This window comes from Trichoplusia ni, chromosome 6 (assembly GCF_003590095.1).
Source record: "Trichoplusia ni isolate ovarian cell line Hi5 chromosome 6, tn1, whole genome shotgun sequence".
NCBI lineage: Eukaryota > Metazoa > Arthropoda > Insecta > Lepidoptera > Noctuidae > Trichoplusia > Trichoplusia ni.
In genome coordinates this window covers 9,617,622-9,641,796 of record NC_039483.1, presented here as the reverse complement: position 1 = coordinate 9,641,796, position 24,175 = coordinate 9,617,622, and the positions used below count along the sequence as shown (strand labels likewise).

General features: G+C 33.8%; 1 protein-coding gene across 1 annotated transcript; it reads right to left on the bottom strand.

Moving 5' to 3' along the window:
• Positions 1 to 6,926: 6,926 nt before the first annotated feature.
• On the bottom strand, positions 6,927 to 18,079 carry LOC113495126. Its single transcript, XM_026873724.1, has 17 exons — positions 17,706 to 18,079; positions 16,099 to 16,262; positions 13,864 to 13,980; positions 13,434 to 13,639; positions 13,215 to 13,350; positions 12,791 to 13,006; positions 12,613 to 12,710; positions 12,367 to 12,535; positions 11,973 to 12,133; positions 10,548 to 10,852; positions 10,098 to 10,261; positions 8,798 to 8,914; positions 8,287 to 8,492; positions 8,029 to 8,164; positions 7,642 to 7,955; positions 7,348 to 7,516; positions 6,927 to 7,226 (listed from the first exon to the last, which is right to left on the bottom strand). Exons 1-17 carry the CDS (start codon positions 17,912 to 17,914, stop codon positions 7,060 to 7,062), a joined length of 3,054 nt encoding a protein of 1,017 aa, XP_026729525.1. The 5' UTR covers positions 17,915 to 18,079; the 3' UTR covers positions 6,927 to 7,059.
• Between the last annotated feature and the right edge of the window lie 6,096 nt (positions 18,080 to 24,175).

Genomic DNA, 24,175 nt, shown 5'->3' with positions numbered 1-24,175 from the left:
TGTTCAAAGCATAAGAATATTAGAAATGAGAAACATTTTGAATGAAATATGAACATGTCATGGATAAATTGCCACTTGTACGGTCATTGTTTTGGAAGCAAGATAGTGCTCTAAATATCGTAGAGCAAAGTCTCGCTTCATCAGCAGCTCAACTTATAAAGACTGAAAGAGCCATCGCCATGTTGAATTCCTGAATATACAAAATACTATTCAATAATCATATGTATAGGTCATAAAATCATCTTATCGTCGTTGTTAAACTATAAAAACAAAAGCTTAAAAATGCTCTTTCACTAGCGACCGTGGAAATTATTCATTTATCGTCATGGACTAAATAATTCGTAGACTAAAAGATTGGCGAAAGGAATTCGCCTCACAGAAACTAAGCGCAAAATTACAATAATATATTCAGACACTAAATAGTTCCGAATGAACAAAACACAGAAGTATTAATAACAACATTATTTAGCACCACTTACTTCTAACCCAGGTTGACCAATTAACGAACTTTTTGAAAGCTGCAAAAGTTAAAGTTCGCCACTGCAGTGGTGACAAATTTCGCCTGTCAACACCGAGGGCTGCAAAACCATTAATTCTGGGGTACAATAAATCCCTTAACCCGCGCCTGCTGACTTACATGTTTGGTGACACCGGTGACACCGGACGGCTGGTACGGATCTGATTTTTATTAATACAGTAACTTATCGTAGAATAGGAGGGTGAGTGTTCAGTTTGTCAACGTTTTGTTAATTTTAAATTACGATTCCTATGAAAAAAAAATGGTTAATATACCCATTCATTTCCACTTGACCTTTTATATACTAGCGGTCACCCGCAGCTCCGCCCGCGCTTCCAAAAACATGTATGCAAAGTTTCATGATGATCGGTTAAGTATTTTTGGCGTGAAAGCGTAGCAAACAGACTTACATTCAGATTTATTATATGTTTTTGAATATATATGCATTAGGGATTAAATAAAATGTTGCCTTAATTTAATAATATTACAGCAAAATGCTATTTTTAAGTGTAAATGCGACATATCTACAATAACTAATCATTATAAACCTTTTCATGCTACACAATATTCAATATCAAACGACCAACATTAAAACTGTTATTAAAGTTCCCTTCACAAAGTTATTCAGTATTGAGAAAGCCAATAAAGTAGTGCCGAGAAGTGTTCTAGACTGTTCTAGAGTGTTCTAGAACATAATGATGTGGTTTTCTTTGAGCGGTACATCCTTCAGAATGGCGTGGTCAAGCAAAGTGCGCTCTCTGAGGAAACCACGCAATAAGCTGCTCTTGCGTGAAGTCTGTTACAGATACTGGTTTTTATGACTTAAGTTGTAAGTGACGAGACTTGTTTCATTGAAGTATGGATGAATAGTTAGGTTATAAGTTTAATGAGTTAGAAACTAAAAAAAGAGGTTTGATTGTTTGAGAAACAGAATCAAGTAGTCTCACCGTCGGAAATTGTTAAAATGAACTGTTTTAGTCGGCTTTTAATTTTATACTATCCAAAGAGAAAAAAAAACTATTATTATAAAAAAAAAATAGAATGGATTTTTAGGAAAGATTGGAACTTTAATATATCGTAAACTATTCAAATTTCCCCACGCGCATAGTCCTAAAACAGTGTAATTTCCACATTATCACCACGGATTTGGCCGGACGTGACGTCATTGCGGCGCGGCTTATTTCCTGGTGTCTGACGCACGATACTCCGCTGAAATAATACGTGCTTAATGTTATAAATAGCTTTCTCTTTTGCACTTATTATTCCGTATGTTTGTGCGAAAGAGAAACTATATTAGTAGTAGACATAAATCCTTTCAACTGTTGATTGATTAAAATGTAGGTACAAGTTTTAAAACTATTTAATTGAATTAATAAATTGGTTTACTTTTAAGAAATGTTTTATCAGTGACATTATTTTATTTGAATGGATAAACAATTTTTAAAGGAAATACAAAGGTGAAGAAAAATACTGTAATTCTAAGCATTAACAGACTGACACACAATAAGTAATCGCTTCTTTTATGTTGGTTCTTGCTACTACGTTTGTTCCCGTTTCTAAATTTCCAAATGATCCTCTAAAATAAAACCAAGATCTAAATGAAGGAAGTCGGCACTTAAATAAAACACTTCGCCCGAACCAAAATCTAAACCCAAAACTCCTCGATAAAATAGCCCCCTTTCCTCCCCGCCTAACAACCTTTTACGCCATTATTAAATCAGATTACGAGAGAAAAACATACGACACGCGAAACAAATAAAAGGGAAGTTTTGTAAACTTACCTCCGCCATATATCTTTCCTGAGATCTGTGAGGAACTTTTACTAACCAATTTCACTTGAGCTCCTTACTTCCAAGCATTTCAAGTAAAATACCTTTGTTGTTTTACCTGAATAGAGGAGGACGGATCTTGTGAAATTGGTCGCCACTCATATATTATTCAATATTTTTTCCTCGATTATATGGCTTTATATGTTTTTGTCACAGTAAACGTGAGGAGGTGAACTGTTTAAGGGGCATCGTTCTTTATAAGGGTAGGTTTACATTCATCTTATCTGCAAACAAATAGCAACAATATAAAGTACATTTTATAAGTAACCAGTTAAAAGCTATCGAATTTTTATTTTATTTTAATAAATAAATTCCCTTAAATATAAATAAAAACCCAACAACATAAAAACTAAGGTAAAACGCCTATAATACATACAGTACAGTACTGAAAATGTTGGTTACCTTAACAACAGTGACAGCGCAATACATAGTGTAAAGCGGCATCTCTTTCACATGTAAGATGTAGCAGTAGGCCCCCTGGAACCAGTATTAGGAAAACATAATTTACAAAGAACGTAACATTATCCCTTTAACAATCATTATGATGGAGTTTTAACATTATCTTAGTTTTCTGTGAACATCCCAAACTGTCTTCACATAAAACTCGATGTTCAGAAAGCGTGAGTGAACGTATAAAAAAACTTTTCTTCAGGTTTACGACGGCTATCAAACTATATGTACCAGGGCGTTATGAACCAGAAGGAACTATTAAGATATCAGGGCTCGTTGGGTTTAAACATGTGATGATTATGTGTGTACGAGGGATGAGTTTAAAAGGGTCTTAAACTTTGGTTTTTACCTACTTAATATTTTGTATACCATTCACACTTTATAAACGCCACTTTGTTTAACCTTTGTTTTTAAACGAGTAGATCAATAAGTGAACGTTCAAAAACATTTAAGTATTTTTGCTTGAGAACACCCCGATTGGGTCACAATAAAAAAAATGGAAATTTAAAATCATTGATGATCGCCAAAATGTCAGAAATGATTATTTCTTCTTTTACTGTCCACTTCTTCATCTATGACACTTTTTCAAATAATTCCTCCAATCTCTCAAATCAGTGTAAGTATCAAAATATTTTCCTTATAGACCAGGAGTACAGATACACGTACAGATGAAGTATAATAACGTCTCGGATCTAAGTCCGCTTCATTTCCTGGCGGGTGGCGCGTCTTGATCTCCGGCCGCTGACACCGCACACACCCTGTATATATTATACTAGTGCGTTCCACTTTGGAGCTTTGATTTGCTACTTTATGTAAAAACATTAATTTCATTATGGGAAGTTTTTCTGATAACTTTCTTTCGTTAATATTTTTAATCGTAAGCACTAAAATATTTTTTTCATACCTTTTACTACTCTGTGATCTTCCAATTGCATGCCTATATCAAATATACTTAATTACATGATGACTTATCCTTTGGTAGTAGTTATTCCTTCCTATATCACGGCTACATAAAATGTAATATCACTTATCATCTAACAAGTGGAACTCAACACCAAGCTAAAAGCAATTCTAAATCACTATTATAACAAACAACCGCTCTTTCTCTTCACAACACTACCGCGATAATATTTTCACATAGCATTTATTACTAAGCTCGGTCGCTCACCGCGGCAACCTCGGGAACCAATCGACTAAAATTGGTCACCATTTAATTTCAGGTCACAGCGCGTGTACACCGACACAAAGTGAAACAGACCACATCGACCAAAGTTAAACTTTGTTATGATATATTGTTCATATTGGTCATAATATTATATCGTCGATGCGAGGTATTTGTGAACATTCTCAACCAATAACGTGTAAAACTATGACAGGAATATGTGAGGAAAATACTCAGGATTTTACTGAATGAATGAGTCAAGTTCTTACGAGTTGTTTTAGGTGAGGGCTAACCTACTAAGGGCCGGAAAATGATAGTTTCAAATTAAGGATATAATAAGATAAGTCTAAAGTGGCGTTAGATAAAAATTTTGAACGTCTTAAAGGTAATTTGCGTTTACTGGGAACTTTGAGTATAATAAAGTATCCACGCATGTATTTAAACGTTTGACTGAAAAATTTATTCTATTTATCAATAGCTAATTAAAAGAAAATCGCAAAATAAGTTATTTTTAAGAATCAAACTACATTACGTTAGTGTTGATCATTCCAAACACTCTTGATTCAACTATCTTATACTTACCGACACATTTGTTTGAACATCGCTACAATCACACCCGTCACCTAAGGTGGAGGACGCAAGGAATGTATTGCTTCACGTCAGAATGTCACAGCTTTGACAACGCGGAAGCGTAACCGCGAGATACTACGTGATCGGACAGACGGAGGAGAACCGACTTCCTTGTCGTTTCACTATGACAGACTGTTGACAGATGAAAAAAGTTCAATATAATATGAATTCGGTGACGCTGTGTGAATGGGTTTCCAGTGATCTGAGTAATGTGGCCAGTCACAGTTGTAGAATTATTTTAATGATGCAAAAAGAGGGATGTAATTAGTATGACGTGTCTGCCTGTTTCGGCATCATAGCTCTCAAACGGACTGAGCGATTTCAATTTAGTTTACTCAGTATTAAAAGTGTATTTCGTGCACGTGATTTTGGAAATGTTGACTAAAAACGGTAGAGCCATTTCAAAATTATCGGAAGTGAAAGTTTTTACTGTTAGGGTTTCTTTCACAAGCACTTTATTTACAAAAAAATATCTTTAGCCTGAAAGTAACGAAGAAATGATAAACATTTTGCACAATATATTTATGATAGGAGGATAAAGATTTGAGGCCTTACCACCATTCTCAGTATTCGAACTTTGAAAGTTTCCGGGATGTTAATAAATATACTATGTCAATTTAAATACTATGAATTGTTCATATATCATATGAAACACCCTGGAAACTCACATTACTGAACTAAGGTACTCCGATCGATTCGAACAAGGCTTTTAATGACAACACAATTATAAACTTGATTTACAATGAGTATGAAACGACACCAGCTAATCCATATAACGAGACTTACAATCATTCTATTTCCTCCCCGACCAACAATCAGAGTTATATTACGTTTTCAACCGTATCCGCACCATACGGCAATAACTGGGGGCCATAAACGTGACCCAATCGGTCAGTTATAGCGGGCTAAACAAGGGCCCATTGTGTTGTTTGGCGACAACCGAACACGCTATTACAGGGATTGTTGGATCCTGTCAATATTGGACCTGTAAGTTGGTATAAGTGTGGTAAGAACTGATTGGCAATATAGGGTATATCAAATATAGAAAGTTACGAATATCGTAATTATAAAATTTTTGAGACGATCTTTTTTTTTGCTTCACATTTCCGCTGCTGTTGTAACCCACCGTGCATGACGTGTCGTAGGCCCGATCTCCGCTTAGAACACGCATTTGTGTAATCTACGATGCTTGTTCTTAGTCTGGGTGTCATATGATTGTTTAAAAGTTTGAGAAATCCTTAACGTTACAACAATAAGATACATCAAGGTGGAATCGTGGGCTGTTTTATTAATAAAAAAAACGGTTAAAAATTTTTAGGAGGTATCAACAAAGAACACAAAATTGAATACAATAACCCACAAAAATAATATAGTGTACAGTCCAATTTCACGTAACACTACATCTCTCGGTAATTTGGGTTGGTGATTGATAACCGAGGCGCCGCCGGAGCCGCGGCACCCCATCTGTTCACGTCGCGCGTCACGGCGACCTTGCAAGCCCTTAATTTCTCTGATTTATTGTACTCTAAAAACTACATTGTCGTCTGCTAGCATTGTTTGCTCGTCTAATGTAGTTGCTGTGGTTTTGAATGAGGGTAGACGGAATTAGTCGGATATGAGGATAGAACTACGGAATCGTTAAGACTACTTACTATGTGTAACGTGCTTCGTGTACGGAGTCAATTTGAATTGTTCTTTTCGCTTGGTGAAGCGTGTTTTACAGAATAATATAAAAAAAATCACATATCGCATAAATTACTATAAATAAAATATTTTTTTACATAGACAACACTGACATGAAAAAAACATTTTTAAACTTATGGATTTTTGAGAAATATGTCTATTGAACTGTAATACAATAAGCAAAGAAAGTACGCACAACACATGCAACTAGAACCAAATTAGGATTCCATTTGATTTAATTCTCTAGTGTTAGTCTTTTCAATTTTAAAATATGGAACGAACCACGAGCGCACCGGTAAACGAAAAAAATACAAAACGAACCAACAAACGTAGCACGACTTAACAAAAAAATATCGAGGAGTATAACAGTTCTGTTTTTGACAAGTCGATAAATAAAACTGTAGTTAGAAAGTGGACGAGTGTAGTGGCGTGAATACTAACACGTGTCAATAGGTAGGCAGGGAGTAAGGTGCGAGCGGATACGGTTGGCAATTAATTAGAATAAGAGACAATAACTAGAGACTAACACGGACTGTAAATTTAGGATTAAATGGGACTTTCTAAATATGTCTGGTTTTGATCTTGGTTGGATTTGCAATACAATTTTAAATTGTGTTTGTAGATTATGTGTGTGAACTAGAATAAATTATTTCTGTATATTGCTTGGTAGTAATCTTTATTTCTGCAGATTTATTACACTTATCCTAGATAATACATACAATAAATTCTAGGTAGTACAAAAAGAAGGCACATTAAATCATATCAATGTCTTCCTGTATCGTAAAACGTTATTCTCTCTTTTCAAATTTAGCATAGGATCCGTTCGCTGCCTTGATGTTAAAATTGTGAGCTTTCAGTGTGATAGGGTCCGTCGTCTTATCACATCGGACGATTTTATATTTCAGCAATACATGGTACAAAAATACTTTCACTTCCATCAGCGCAAACCTCATACCTGGAAAATAAAGCTCCTGATTAATAATGCTTTCCTGGTACCTCCAAATTACAAATTAAGTAAATAACTTCTCGATGTCATAGTTCTAAAATAAATAAATCCTATTTATACGCTCACTTACCGATACAAATTCTTGGCCCGGATCCAAATGGCATGTGAGTAAATGGTTTAATTTTATGCTTGTTCTCATCAGAAAACCTGTCAGGGTCATAGACGTCTGGGTCAGAATAATATTTCGGGTCCAATTGTAAGCAGTTGACCATGTTGTAAATTATGTCTCCAGGATTCAACTGCAGAAGTCAAAAATTCGTTAGTAAATGTGGTTTTTACGATGGATCTCCGAACCAGATTTGAAACCTGTAATAATATCGTGATCATTATTTAATAGTACAATAAAAATGAGGCCTTTACTTACTACGCAAGGCTTTCCACCCTCCCTTGGCGGGGGCAGTTCATAAGTTTTCGTGCATATTCTGTCCATCAATATAGCTGGACTCCATTTCCTTAAAGTTTCATTGACGACACAGTCCAGATACTTAAGATCGTTAATATTATCGAATGTAAGCTCATTCTTTTCGTTGAAGTTTTTGATTTCCTGATACAATTTATCTTCAACGTCAGGGTTTATTGCCATTTCATGAATTGAAATAGCAATAGCTGACGCTGTTGTTTCAAAACCTCCAGCAAAGAAGAGAAACACTTGACCAATTATTTCTTCTGCAGTCCATTCTACAAATTTCCAATAGAATAAAATATAAACTTAATGAAATTATGCCCTACAAAAATCAAATCTTTGTTTTACCTTTAGGGGTTTCCATCAGTAACTGAATCATGTCAGGTCGTTCCACTTTCTCTTTCTTTCTATATTCCATGGTGGATGACACAATGTTCCTGAAGAAGTTGTACGTTTTATCCGGGAATAAGCGTGTACCGAATTTCTGTAACAAAAATATCACTTAGTTTTGAGATTGACAAAGCTGGATTATTTCATCGACATCTGACGAATAGTCTGGTTGAACATGCGTATAGTTTTGACGGGACTAAAACACTAAAGACTTACCTTCGCTAAGCTAGGGAATTGCGAAGTAAACATCATGAAAATTCTTTGCTTGAAGTCAAACTCGAATATATTGCTACCAATTTCGAAGAACTCGTTGTCTTTGTTCTTGAAAGAATTAACTTGAAGACCAAAGCCCGCTGTGGCGATGACGTCATTAGTGTAACGACGAACTAAATCATCGACATTGATCTCCTGTGACTGATGTTCTGAAAACAATTTTAGGTCATAACTTTAGATGAGAAGTTTTTTTTTCTCAGAAAATATATTTTATGGCTTAATTAAACACGTAAATTACTTTTCGGTCATCTTTTTGTTTCCAATGGTATTCGTTGTCACTACGATGAATATAAATGACGATGTAACGACAATTTGACGTTTTTCAATGAAATAGAATTTTGAAAAAAAAGAAGAAAAAAAACAATGCAAAATCGGCTTGAAATAAAATACTTTTTAAAAATTAAATTCAAACAAAATTGACCTATCAAACTTTACAAGTATCATTTAATCATACCACTTAAGTATTCCAAAACATTATGACTGTTTTCTACAATAGATGGTAACATGTATTTCATTTTGGATCCAGTAAACGCAGGGCTCAGTGTAGTCCTCATTTCCCGCCATTTTTCACCTAAAAGCAAGTAATAATTGATAACGATTAATACCAAAATACAGGAATATCTTGATGAAGTAGATGGAATGCCGTCCTTATAGGTACTATTGTTATGTAACGCTCTGATTCGACTAAAATGTTATAATTAAGTCGCACAATTACAGCTCCCATAGTATCGTAATTCAATGACCCCACACGATGAGTCAATATCCCGTCCATTCTTGTGAAATATAATATGTAGCTCTTTCAACTAAATTTATCATTTTTTATAATTAAAATGACATGTGTATCTGTACGGTCAGTCACAGAATTTAATAGTTGCAATGTCATTTATTTTGAAACAAAGAGACTGTATTTTTAGTCTATATTTTGTTAACTAATAGCACAACTACAACTCATTCAATTTGATTGCGTACAGTTGATTTGAAAATGTGATTCTGTTAACCGTCTTCTGCTGCTGACCGTTCATTAATTTATTCACCAGCTCCATTATCTGCCTATTTGTACAGAAATGTTGATGAGCTATGAATGCTTAGGGAAATACTCGAAATTTATAAGAGTACATCATAGGCACATTAAAATATCTGTAAAGTAATTTCGTAAAATCAAAACAAGATCAAAATTGAAAAGTAAAAACAGGAAAGGCAAAGTTTATGTCCCTCGAATAATATAGTAGCGCTCCCCTCTGTCTTAAATTTAACTTGTCGTAAACACAACTCAAAAATTTATGACAGGCAATCTGTCATTGATACAACTGAGGAAACACCAATTTAACCAATTGGCAGACAATTTGTACAATTTATCCAATTCATTGGTGTTACGGTGACTTGATGGAAACCAAAATATTCAAAATTTTATAAAAATCACTAATAATTTCTTTAGTATTATCCTGAACGTTTGCTACGTTTAGCTATACTTTCTTTTAACTAACATCTTTTTTCCTGGGTCAATATTAACACATATGAGTTTTTAAACATTTAATTTTAAACTAAATCTCAATCAAAACAGACAGGATTCCGAAAATACCTACTTAATTAATTTTACTTTACTGTCTGATATAGATTCGAAGCTAAAACCGAACGGATTACCTCAGGGCGATATCCTAGGACCTCTTAACTTTTGTCATGATGTGGGATGGTCAATTACAATATATTATCGATATTATGATATGGATCCTTAATAAAAAAATAAAAAATAATACCTTTCATGAGAAATAGGCTGCCTGCAAACAGAGGGTCAGAATCCTCAGTGAAAAACTCCCTGTGGTCGGTGAAGTGATCAAAATCCTTGATGGTAATGCTCTTGATTATTTCTGGATCACGGATCAAGAATATTGGTACTGTAAGTTCCATATACCCTACATATCTGAAAATGTAAATAAATTATCATGATTTGTCACGACTACGATTTTTGGTTAAAAAAAACTCAAGTTAATAATTTATTTCCTATTAAATTATAATATTTTTATTTGCATTGTATAATGAAAGCATCATAGTAAAAATGGTTGTTATTATTGTTTAATTATGTACAGATTTTCAGTGTTGTGCTGTTTATTTAATTACATTTCCCGCATAACCAATTAAAATAAAAACAAACAGAAATTTCAAATTCAATGTAGCTACAAAAATAATTTTGTAAAGAAAAAACTTACTTTTCATCCGGAAACGCAGCATAAACATCCAACAGATCGTACAAACTATGCCTTTTGACGAACGTACTTTTCAAGGCATTTCCAAAAAGCGGTATACCGGGTACATATTTCACACCTCTTTCCTCAAAATATTTATGTAACTGTTTGTGACTCCAAATATAGTATCCCACTAAGGTAGTGACGAGACATATTATTATTTCGAGAATCATAGTGCTATCGTCCGCGTCCCGTAGTGAACTAGCGGACAAACCGTTGAGGGAGAGGAACATATGATATGGTATATTACACCTACATAAATTATGTAGTATAGATCAAGGTCCATCGTATGTAGATTTAGGAATATTTTGCGCCTTGACCTGTTTTGATCGTAATGTTTTTAGGGTTTTGTACTTAAAGGTTAGAAATTGAACATATTACTATCTTCGCGGTCTTACTGAAAATCATGATATGTATCATGATCTGTGATATGCGGACAGTTGTAAAATAATGAGGATGCTGTCCGTAACAATTTCAGCTTAGAATTTCTTTCTTTACCATTAATGCTGTTTATCAATAAACACGAATTGTTTGTAAACTGTTGATTTTCCTTTCTATTACATTGGCGTGATTCCTACAAATATTATAAAAATTGCAGAATCACTAAGATTTTGTATCATTCAAAGAATTGAAAAGGTAAAAGATATCGTTATATGTCGGAATTCTATAATTAACTTCAATTGATAACAACTTATGTTTTCATGGGACGCAGAAGCTATATTCAAATCAATCTCAGCTTTATCTGAACGGAGTTCGGTTCGTATTCAATTATCAGTGTTATGACGTATCGCCTTTGTCAGTTTATTGTAATAAGGATTGAATGTGTTTAACTAAGGTCAATGGCAATTAGTTTCTCTTAGTTCAGGGCCTTTCTTGTTTTTGTTTTCAATTGTAATTGACTGCGTTGTTATCAGAATACGTGTCTATTGCAGCAACTAAAATAAATAAGATAAAATGTATATTTTTAAGTTTTATTTTTACTTCTTTGGTCCTAAAATACTCATTGCCTATTTTGTTTATATACAGATATAATTAATTAAAAAAATACTTCCACACTTTGGAATTTAATCCTTATGTCGCGGGGGTTGCACAAACATAATACACCTAGATGGCTAATTGTATAAAGGTAACAAGTTAGTATGGTTGTCTAAAATAATATCTTGTTTCGGGTGGCGTGCTCTTCCAGGCGGGTTTTAAAACCGCATTGCTCAAATAGTTAATAGGCGTAACTTCAGTTGACTACCTCTTAATTTTGTGTATTTACATATAGAGAAATACATATATATTTATTTTAGTCTTATAACTTTACTTGGCTTTTCATTTGTATTTAAACCAAAAAAATATTCCTAGCGATTTCGTTAAATTACAAATAAAAAATATATTTTATGCCCTTTTCTCAAATTTAACCCAGGTGCCTTCTGCAGCCCTGATGTTAAAATTGTGAGCCTTTAGAGCTAACGGGTCCATTGTCTTCACAGTTTTCACGATCTTGTACTTCAGTAAGATGTGGTACATGAGTACTTTGAGTTCCATCATCGCAAACCTCATACCTGAAATACAGAGCTCCTGATTACTTATGCGTCCCTAGTACCAAACTTAAATTTGTAGTGAGACAGCTGTCAAAAGAGATGATAATATCAGAGGACAATCCCATAAACAGAAGTTTTTCACGTAATCACGATATTGTACGGTAGACGTCAGTCTTGCAACTATTTCCGAATTACCGACCACGTTTATCGGAATATTTTCCTCATGGGAGATAAAAAAAGTGGAAATAACTCACCAATACAAATTCTTGGTCCAGATCCGAATGGCATGTAAGTGAATGGTTTGATTTTATGCTTATTCTCATCAGAAAATCTGTCAGGGTCATAGACCTCGGGATCAGGAAAATATTTGGGATCCATTTGCAAGCAGTTTACCATGTTGTATACAACGTCGCCGGGATTTAACTGTGAACAAAGGCAGATTTACTTAATTATTCAAATCAAAGTTGACGAATACTGTCAATGTACTTAGCATATCTTACAACACAAGGCTTTCCTCCTTCTCTGGACGGCGGTAACTCGTAGGTTTTCACACAGGTTCTGTCCAATATGATCGCTGGAGACCATTTTCTTAGGGTTTCTATAATAAACGAAATTATGAGCAAATATCATCTAGAAGACTTTATTCCCAAACTTTTTGTGTTTCGTATGTGAACATACCATTAAACGCACAGTCGAGATATTTAAGTTCGCTGAGATTGTCAAAGGTTAGTTCCTTCTGTTCGCTGAAACTTTTTATCTCATTATACAACTTATTTTGGACGCCTGGGTTGATTGCCAGTTCGTGGATGGTCATCACTAAAGCTGTGGCTGAAGTCTCGAAGCCTGCTGCGAAGAATATGAATACTTGGCCAATGATTTCTTCTGGTGTCCATTCTGAAAACAAAAGTAACAACGTCAATGCTATGATTGGCTACTTAACTTAATAAACTGTTTGGGCGTTACTTGTTGCTACTTTCTCGTATCGCTTCTTTTTTATTATCCTTTTTACAGACAGTTTCGCAGTACCAGAAATTACATCTATGATTTAAAAAAAAATATTATACTGGCTTAGTGACATGGCCATATTACTGCATCATGGTACCTTTTGGAGTTTCCATTAGCAACTGTATCATGTCCGGTCGCTCTACTTTTTCCTTTTTCCTATACTCCATTGTTGAAACCACAATATCCTTGAAGAATTTGTATGTTTCATCTGGGAATACCCGGGATTTGGTTTTCTAGGAACAAAATATATGTAGCATAATTAAAATACAGTTATTATTACGTATATAGTACTTGTATAGTAGATATAGTAACTCACCTTGGATAATTCGGGAAACATTGTAATATAGATGAGCATAAGCCTTTGCCATAAGGTAAATTCGAAGATGGTACTGCCAATTTTATAAAACTCGTTGTTTTTATCTTTTAAAGAATTGACTTGAAGACCGAAGCCTGCTGACGCGATGACGTCGTTCGTGTATCTTCGAACGAAATCGTCAACATCTACCTCTTTGAATTGATTTTCTGAAAAACATAAATTAGTAAAGATGAGTCCAGCTTCTGCCGGTCTAGTAGTACTTCTTAAAGTAAGGTTGTGACATTTGAAATATTATTGCTTGGTGGTAGGTAAGTGGTGGAGGTAGGCCTTCGCATTACACGTTAATATATTTACTTAAGAAACGATCTTCAATTGCTTAAGGACAATTTTTAGTTTGAAATTTTATACTATTACAAACCTCGTTACTTACCTTCCAAAAACTCAAGAATGTTGTTAGTATTTTCTAAAATAAACGGCATCATTAGTTTCATTTTGGATGCAGTAAAAGCTGGGCTCAGTGTTGTCCTCATGTCACGCCATTTGTTACCTGAAAATGTGATGATATTTGTTTTAAAAACAACTATCTAACAATAAAGATCAATTCGAAAGTTCAAAAATATCTGTTGAAGTAGTCCACATAGGAAATTGTGGTCTTCTGTCACAATATATTGATCTGAAATATAAGATTCAACTTAAATAAAAAAGCAAAAATAATTATGTAGATATAATTAATTTGATTGTATAAAAAACGTCCTCATAAACAGAAAACCGTTTAAAAAATGTTAATGAGCTTGAGGAAGTTAAGACGGACGGTCTTTACCTAATTATAATTAATAAAGAAAACCCAATAATTTAACGCTTACACGTGTATTCTGTTAACGATCCTTTTAAGGCTAGGCTTTTCATAAAGTGTGATGGATTATTCTTTGACAAACTGTAATTTTTGATCTAGCTGAATTATTCCAACGTGAATAAAACACCTACGTAAAATTTAATTATTAAAACTAAGCAAGGTCAGTAAGAAATATTAAAATGCTGTTTCGTGTATCATTAGAAATCTGATAAAATGCTTGTTTGCTTGATTGAATTACCTTCAATCCTACTGATATTATAAACATCAAAGTTTGTATCTACGGATTTATGGATGATTGTCCCTCTTTCACGCAAAAACCAATGAACGGATTTAGACGAAACATGGTGCATGGGTAGTTTATAACCAGGTTTAACACATGGGCTAATTTCATTTTCTGTTCCCGTGGGATGATTTTCGATGTATTCGATCATTCACGGGTAACAGCTATTATACATATAATATTTGTTGAATCAGTTTTAAATAACTATCAATGACATTTAGAAGCATATATTATCATATCCTATACCTATATCAGGAGCATCGTATTTCACAAATGGTCACTGGAGTCTCTCAGCTAGATTACCTCCGTCCCCTTATACTACGTCGCTTCGATGGCAGAAATTGGCCAATCTGTGTCAGATCATCGTATGGTATATGCACGAATATACTTAGCCAGGATGTGCGCAATCTGTTAAATTTAGTATCCATTTAATTTATTGTTGGTTTTGAGTATTTTAGTCAAGAACACGTTTGTTTATATCCTCTAATCTATACTAATACATCAAGCTGAAGGGTTCGTTTGTTTGTTTGAACGCGCTAATTTCAGGAATAACTGGTTCAAATTGAAAAAATATTTTTGAGTATTGAATAGACCATTCATCGAGAAAGGTTTTAGGCTATATACCATCACGCTGTGACTAATAGGAGCGAAGATACAACTAAAAATGTGGAAAAAACAGGGCAGGTATAAATCGTAACTTATATCTTCTAACCACGCGGACGAAGTCGCGGGCAACAGCTAGACGTAATAAAATAATGTAATATTTAAATCATTTTACCTTCTCGATTTAAAATTTGATAACCTTGTATAGCTGATTGAACTGACCAAAGTTGGCACATAAGATTTTTTATGCACTTATGGCCTAACTATATGTTATTAAATGAAAATACAGTGGCGATTGTCAACTTCACTCCGTACTTGTCAAAATTGTACCGCTGACAAAAAATATCCGTTTAATAGTAGTGTACAATAATATCAGTGTCAAACAATAGACAAGTAAAAAAAATGTGATAACTAATTCAAAGAATCTATCAAATTATTTGAAACGCATAGAAGCTGTTACCTAAAAATGTAATGATATAAAGCTAAGCTTACGCTTACGCTTTGAAGTGCTGATTTTAATAGTCGTCCGTTTAATTGTTTGTTTATATAAGATACAATAAACCCTTTTATATACTACATAAAGTCTCTTAATATCCTATTCAATAGACTTTAGAGACCTTGATATCGAATTGAAAAGTCCTTAGGACAGCAAACGGCACGGAACTTTTTCAATAATTAACTAACCTCTTCTCCTGGTAATTAATTTTCGTCTCTACCTTTTATCGCTACCTTTCTCGTATCTTTTACGTCTATGTGTGGTGGCTTGTAATTAGCATTCTAAGACTATTAAAATTATTTTAGACAGTACGTCGTCTTTGAAACAAAAAGATACGACATTTGATATTATCATTTATATGCACACGGTTACTTATATGCATGCATACTGTTTAGACTAGTTTTTGAAAATTAATCAACTTTTGCCTCCAAACCTTTCATTAATAGAAGGCTCCCTGCGAATAAGGGGTCGGACTCCTCAGTGAAGAACTCGCGGTGGTCGGTGAAGTGTTCAAAGTCCTTGACGGTGATGCTCTTGATGAGCTCAGGATCACGGATGAGTATTATTGGCAATGTGAACTCCATGAACCCTATATACCTGGAAACATAGTAAATAGGAATAATTTAAAGGCATTAAAAAATCGGTCAAATGTGGGCTGTGTGAATTAACCAAATCGACGGATCCATGAGAAACAGCCTGGTGACGGACGTATAGACGGACAAACAGCGGTGCATGACTTATAGGGTTTCATTTTGTGTGAAAACCTTAGAATTTTAAGAAGGACAATGACGAAAAGAATCAATAAGAGTCATCCAGTAATATTGGGTACAGTTAAAAACATGGAGCAATTGAGAACCTCGTCCTTTTTTAAGTTAGTCTAAATTTTCTCATGGCATACCTACTTCTATAACAACTTATTTGTTTTGGTAGACACTTATAGTTTGTTTTTGTACATTGTTCAATGGTACTCAATATACTGAGTACCACGTGTAATCAATTTTATTGACACAATATAGACTGATAGGTGAAGTAGTTAAAGGCACTTAGTTCCACCCATTTACATATTAAACGACAGACATCTATTTAACAACATAAATAGACTTGTTTACTATTCAAGTATCTTGCATATAAGTGCAATATCACTTTGATAAAACTGAATTATGGACCATTAGTGTTGTAATTGAATATCAACTTTATTACTATTTCAATATGGTTTAGTTTAGATCAATAACTTTACACATATAACGCTTACGTGCATAAACCGGTCATAGTAATAAGGTACTACACAACAAAACGTATCGTCGTAATAATAGTTATTTATTATTTAAGAACTTGGTCGTTAAACTACAACTTCAACGAATTATTGACATAATATATGTTTACGATACCCGAAATAACCCTTTTTAATACAAAATATTTTACTGGTGAATTTGTTTGTTTGAATGCATCAACCTCAAGAACTACTAGTCTGGTTTCAAAAAAATATTTCAGTATTAGATAGCCTATTTATTGAGGAAGGACAAAACAGGAAATATATATTACAAAAAATAAATAAAAGAGTGACATTACTCGTATTAAAAAAAAACCCTGGCTTATATCTTCGTAACTACGCAATCGAGGGTACGTGCAACATCTAGTTTCTTATAAACATTACAATTAATTAACTATAAGAGGCCTATTTGTAATTTTATAATTATTTATTCTACTTAAAGGCTTTGTAAATTGGTTGCAGAACAATTGTGTGGGTCAATAATTTATTTACAAATTGTAAAAAAAAATTGGAATGTAAAGTTAAGTATAATATATAATTAATTATTTTATTATGTACTAAAATCAAGAACCACCGTTTTATACTTAATGCATTAAATAGTAAGAAGGTGTTTTTCCAAATGTTTGTAGTAACTCTTAGGATGGATTCGATCAAATCCGAACTTATAGACGAGTAACTATACCGGGAATAATTTATTCCACGATTTTAATCACGAATAAATCAATAGGATACAGCGATGTAACTTTTGCTAACTAAATATCAAAACTTACCTCTCATCTGGAAACGCGTTATACACATTCATCAGGTCATCCACAAAATGGTTTTTTAAGAACGTGTTCTTCATAACATTGCCGAAAATTGGCACACCAGGGACGTACTTAACATCTTTTTTCTCGAAATATTTGTGGAGTTTCTTATATATGTAGACATAGTACACTACAAGGGTAGTGAGGATGAATATAAAGAATTCTAGAATCATAGTGCTGTCGGTCGCGACTTGGAGCGAACTGTGATTGTTGTGACGGAGCAGAATCGGGGGCGAACGTCATAGATGCAATTGGCTTTGTCAATAGCGAATGAGGTTTTCATAAGTGTTTTTAGTGAGTCCTTTGTGCTATTAGACCATATTTTAATTCGTCGCCTGTTCTAAATTACGTCCGCATTCACAAGTTTTTTCTTGTTTTTTTGAGGATTTTAAATGACTTGCATAAAAAAAAAACAAAATGGAGAATTTTACTAGTATCATAGTACCCGAATCTCTATCCCTTTGTGGAGTTTGAACCTGTAACACTTCGCGCATAATCGTCATTGGCATGATGACCAATATCACTTGACGATCGGTACAATCAAATTTATTTTGACTTGTTCACTTATCGTCGCCTGCTCAGGCTTGGCAAGGATCTAAATGTTTATAAGAAATTTTGGAATGCACAGTGTTAGAACAGTTGAGTTAAGACATTCGTATCAAAATGGCTTTTTATCTATTGTGTAATCAAAGTAGCTGGGCAGGGTATTTAATTGGAATCTTGGCTTTTTACTCGATTGCCAAATATATTTTTGAACCATCTTTTAAAGATTATTTGTATAAACATTAAACATTCTAATATCAATATCATTGTATTATATTATTTGAAGGGTGCGGCGCACGTTCAGATTAAGCTTTATTGTTTGCAACACATATAATTGTATATTCAAGGATGTAACAGGCACTCAATACTGAAAGCTATACGCGTACGCACGTATACACAGATTTTTGAAAAAAAATAATCAAAATCGCTTTATTTCTTTGAAACGCACCAACAGTCTATTATTAACTTCAATTGATAACTAACGGTTTCAAGGGACACGCGTGCAGTATGCAAGTCAATTTCTACCTTGTTTTAAAGGACTGCAGTTCATATTCAATTACTTTATCTATATTCTGTTTGTACAGAGATAGTGCTAGCTATTATTAGTTTGGAACCATTTATTTTAACATATTATTAAATTCTCCTGATAACACTTATGCACTTCAATTAATACTATCTATGAGAAACATTTACATTCAAAATGTAGATACCTACCTGTAGAAATTCAAAATGAAACAGTTTATCCAAAAATACACCTACCACGTTATTAAAAGAACACATCGCTTCGCCCAAAAAATAATTAAACAAACGGACGTTTTAATAAACGGTGTCCATTTCTTTGACGGGTTTCAGTAATTCACCGGCATCCCGCTAGATGGCGGTCAGTGCAAGCTCATTTCCCGCTGTCATTACCATCCACTGCATGCGCCCGAGGCCAACGGATTGTCTGACAGACAACTACGGAACCATTTATATACGAAAGGTTTTAATTTTGATGTCAGGATTAAAGGATTGTGGAAGGAAATTGCGGTTCTGGGATATTAAAGGATAAGCGGGTTTGGGTTATGAAATTTGTTGTATGTCTTGTTTTCTACGGTGGTTTGATAATGTAGGGGTTTGAAGCGGGCATTTGTTACAGACCTTTAATTCGAATGTGCGCGTATTAATTGTTTTCAGATATCCCGATTTCGTAAGAAAACAATAACTTATAATTAATTGAAAGTTTAAAAACGGCAACGATTTGAGACAGACCGATTTAAACCGATCCAGACTTAGAAAAAGCATTCGTGGATCAAAATACGCCTACGCGGGAATCAAACACGCGACACTCAAGTTTCGTGGCTACGTAAAAAACTCTTACCAAATATTTTGACAATGATTAACAATGAAGGATTTCATTGTAGATTTTTCAACCAATTTTGAAGTACAACAAACCTTCCAACAATTAACATCAAACTCTCGTTTATTTAATACCTGATCACTTCAGTATCGGACCACATGATCGGTTCATATTGTTTAGCTCGCTACACTCCAGCCATAGACTTAATTTCCGCCTGTCCGTCTAGGTATATTTCCATTCTTCCTGGACACAATGTTTGTCAAGGTTTTCTTTGCATTCGCATTTAACATGTGATTTAAAAAGTATATAATTCCGAAAAGTTTTTCAAGGTAAAACATATGAAGGTTATTTCTTGTATTGAGTCTTCAAAGCTTTTCGATTCGACGTTTTTAAAATCTAATCTACTTTGACTTTGAGTAAATACTTATCAATTGAAATCGTTAAATCACGTTTTGTTTTCGTATGTTTGTCAAGTATTTAATAAAATCAACGAAACTTTTAAATAATTGCAGGTAAAAGATAAAATCATTTTATGTTAGAATAAAGATCATAAAGACTCATTAAGAGTTAACATTTAAAAGGGCAGCAAAATTACTAAAGTGACTGAAAATATTATTTGAAAGCTTGCGAAATAAATTAGTGCGATATTGAAAGATTACACAAATTATTGCTGGTATCCAACTATTGACGACTTAGATATCAACCACGACAGAAAATAAATTTCTTTTAAATAGAACTGAAGGCAAAAAAAATGCAAAAACAGCATTAATGATTTTTTTGCCATCATCCAAGTATTCCAACAGCCTACAATATCAGAAGAAACATCTTGTGACAAAACATCGCTTGTCTTTGTAAACATAAATCTACTTAACGGGTTTAAGTGGTATTTTATGGTAATAACATCTGCGACGGGCGAAAATTCACCATTCATTGCGCCAAACTGTGATTTACACGAGAACAGAAATGATTTATATAATTTATGGAGTTTTTATGTTAGTTTTTGCATGAATTCTGCATAAGACAGACCAGATAGACATACCGTCTGTTTTTCTATTACTCTATTCGTAAGTTCGGACGGATGATGCGAGTCATGGGTTGCTTAATGCTGGAACTAAAAAGTAATTAATACCTACTTTAATCTAACGCGTTACGTATTTAAATAACGTGGACGGGAAATTAACGTAACTTTCCCTGTACTGTAGAGTGTAGTCTGCTTGTGAAAAAAGCTAGTTCAACCTGGTCGAAACGTGCCTCCCGCAAAGGTAAATGCATGTTCGTGTTAATTTCCAGCCTATGTCATTAAATATAAAATAAGTAACAGCTGGTAATAAGCGTAGAAGTCTCGAAAATCAACATATTTCGAAACGATATCGAAATTTTTGACTAGCATTTTGTTCTAGTCACTAGAACAACATGCTAGTCAAAAATTGTCCTCGAACCACTAGAATCTAATCACCCAGGACAAATGTGCTGTGTGTGAGCACGATCATTTGTTCTGTGTCTGGATGTAATTTATGTATCATAATGCTTTGTGCATTTAGAAATATAATATAAGTTTGTTTGTGAGGTCCCCACGATACAAGGATTAATTTGCTTAGAGCGCACATACTTTTTTTGAAGCATGAATTTTAAATGTTATCAATACTTCTAGAGATACATCTTAGAAGGCTTGTCAATATAAACCTCAATAACAAACAATCCATACAATTAACGACGATGTTACCCAAATACCTTCCAACCTCTACCTCTAATTACAATTTTAATATCATTTTCAATTCCCCGCCATTTTGGAGTAAGCAAAGGGTTCTGTTTTCACCGACTCCTTGGTAATGGATTTCTTGCAGTACTTTAAAAGCGTCCTTGGATTACATCCGTCCCTTTGTTTGACAAAATGCCTGGAGGCTTGTCAGTCCGCGTCACTTCCAGCCAGATCTGATGTACCACTTTATTTGGGTATTGCGGCTTCTCTTATACTGTATTCGTAAGGAAAAAAATATCATTTTTTTTTACATTTTGACGAATCTCTTTCCATTTAATTTTATCGAAAGATGGTTCAGAAACATTAAACTTGCTACTAAGCTCCCATAAGGACACCAAGACAGCGAACAAGAATCGTGTGAAAATTGAATCTGCAGCTTTTCGCGATCGGTATCAGGGGTTATCCCATCATAGTTATCAATAATAAATGCATAAGCTTGTAGTAATAAAAAATGTAGTTATGTTACTGTTTTTAAACATTGCGTGAAAAGACTTAACATTAGAATACCAGGAAACAAAATATCAGATTAAACAAGACTATTTGATCTCCCACAGATATAAATAATTGCATTTCAAGTATTAGAACAAAAAAAAACAGGGGCACGTATTCGTAGAAACCAAAGCAAATTTCATTAGCATAGGTCAATTGTAGCCCGATAAACTGGTTCAGGAATAGCAATTGTTGCTGTTAGTGACGTCACAATGTCCAAACATTTATAAACCTGTGTTAGTTTAATTGAAATGTATTGATCTAAATACCAGTGGATGGTCGGCGATTCATTTTACTTGTCAACACTTTGTTAGTGTAATAGTCAATAATATTATTAGAATGAAATTGTACCTAAGTGTATAAGTTAGTATTTCTTATGCAAAGAAGGAAGAATTCGCGCCACACCATAGATAATCAGCAATTAAGAAAGCGTGGTGGTTTATGTTGCCAAGCTTGATCAATTGCAGGTTGGCAATTTCAAATTCTAGTTTTCACCAAAATTGTTTATTTTTCCACTATTATAATTTGTGTCGATTAATCTAGAAAGTGGTTTAAGTTAACCACAAACCATATAAACAACATAAAGCTTTCCATGGCAAAACATTAAAAAAAAACTATTACATAGCTTAGCAACAGAAACAAAACAATAGCTTTAAAAAAACATGTTTATTTTCGGCAATAAATCTTAAGACAACGTACGAGTAGAAACGGGAGATAATCCCGCGCCTCGCACAAACTTCCTTCTCCAAGTCATTACCAAGAAACCTCCCGATTGTCAGCCCATAAGGTCCCCAATGGCCACGTACGTGACCCACAGAATTTCCTCCACGCATGTCCCACACGTGACCTACAGACACGCAAAACTTTACAAGGAACAGGTTTTTTTGGGACGTGGTACATGCATTGGCAATTTAGAATAGTCATTTCGAAGACTCGGAAAAAATTAGTCTGTTAAAATGTATTAGTCGTGATATAATTTAAATACGGCATTGAATTTTAATGAGATGCCTTAGTAAAATAAGATTCAAAGGCTGGGTTAGCATTTTTTTATTCATTTTAGAAATGCTTGAAATTAGCCTTGACAAAAGCTTGAGAAGAAACTTGTTTACATAACTTTGAACAGTTGACGAAACTTTGAATAAAATTCGTCCCGTTTTTATTTGCTGACGTTTGCTCGTAAAAAAACTGTTGTATAATTTTCAAAGTTTACAAACAAATAAAAAAGTTCTCACGTAAAATATGCTATCATCCCTATTGCCAATCGTAAGAGAAAAACTAAACAGATCTCTTTTAGAGAATAGAAACCCGTAATGAAAGTAATTGAACGGGGGAATTAACAAGAAAATACTTTTCTTCGACCAGGAAACATAAAATTCTATGGAAGTTTGATACAAGTGCAATTTCCTTTCATCGATGTTAATGCGAACAATCCTATTGTATACCCATGTCCCAATTTCCTATTATAATATTCTCTAAATTTAAATTAAGATGATATTATGATTTTTCGAGAGCAACTTATAATATTGAATTTAATTTTTTTTTATTTTGTAGGTTTTTGACAAGGGAAGGTTGGCTGTTGGTAAAGTTTTGAAGGAAGCTTTTCGTATTTGGAAGGTTAAAAAATAAGTGCAATTCGTAACACTTAGAGTTTGGTCCAAAAAAAAAAGCCTAAATAAAAATAATTCATCAAACAACAAATTTACGCCCGTAACAACCTTTGATTGAAATAGATTATTATATTAGTATTTGTTGTTACGATGACAACAGATACCTATCAAAATTTTGACCATTTAGCCATCGCTGTTCATGAGATACAGATAGTGACGGATGTATACAATATTAAAAAAATGTTTTACCCAAGTCTAGATCTAGGTAGGAGGAACTATTTTTTTTGTATTAAATCATGACTAAAAGAATTTCACATATAATTGAAATCTTTCCAAGGAATCACATTCCGTCTGTAACAAACAAAGCTGTTTTAATTTCACGACAAATGAAAGTTGCTTGTAGTTTTATCTTGCTTATCTACCCTCGGGTAATGTCAACTTATGGAAACGGGTCAAGCGTTAGCAATAGCCAACTACTTGCTACTTGTTCATCCATTATTCCAATACTTATGAGATTTTATCAACGATCCAATACTGAATTCATGTTCTCATTAAAAAAGTTCAATTCAAATATTTCAGGAACAGGTAGGTACTAATAATAACCAGTCAATAGTAGATAATGAAGCAGTGACTTAATATGAAAGTTACCGTTCACACGAGTCGATACTTAAGAATATAAAAATATTCCATTAAAAAG

Excerpts from the sequence above, each read along its gene's own strand:
- LOC113495126 (XM_026873724.1), bottom strand. The coding sequence starts at position 17,914 with ATGATTCTAGAATTCTTTATATTCATCCTCACTACCCTTGTAGTGTAC. Across the intron at positions 12,711-12,790 it reads TCTCGACTGTGCGTTTAATG|AAACCCTAAGAAAATGGTCT; the intron begins GTATGTTCACAT and ends CGTTTATTATAG. Across the intron at positions 7,517-7,641 it reads AGGGTGGAAAGCCTTGCGTA|TTGAATCCTGGAGACATAAT; the intron begins GTAAGTAAAGGC and ends TGACTTCTGCAG.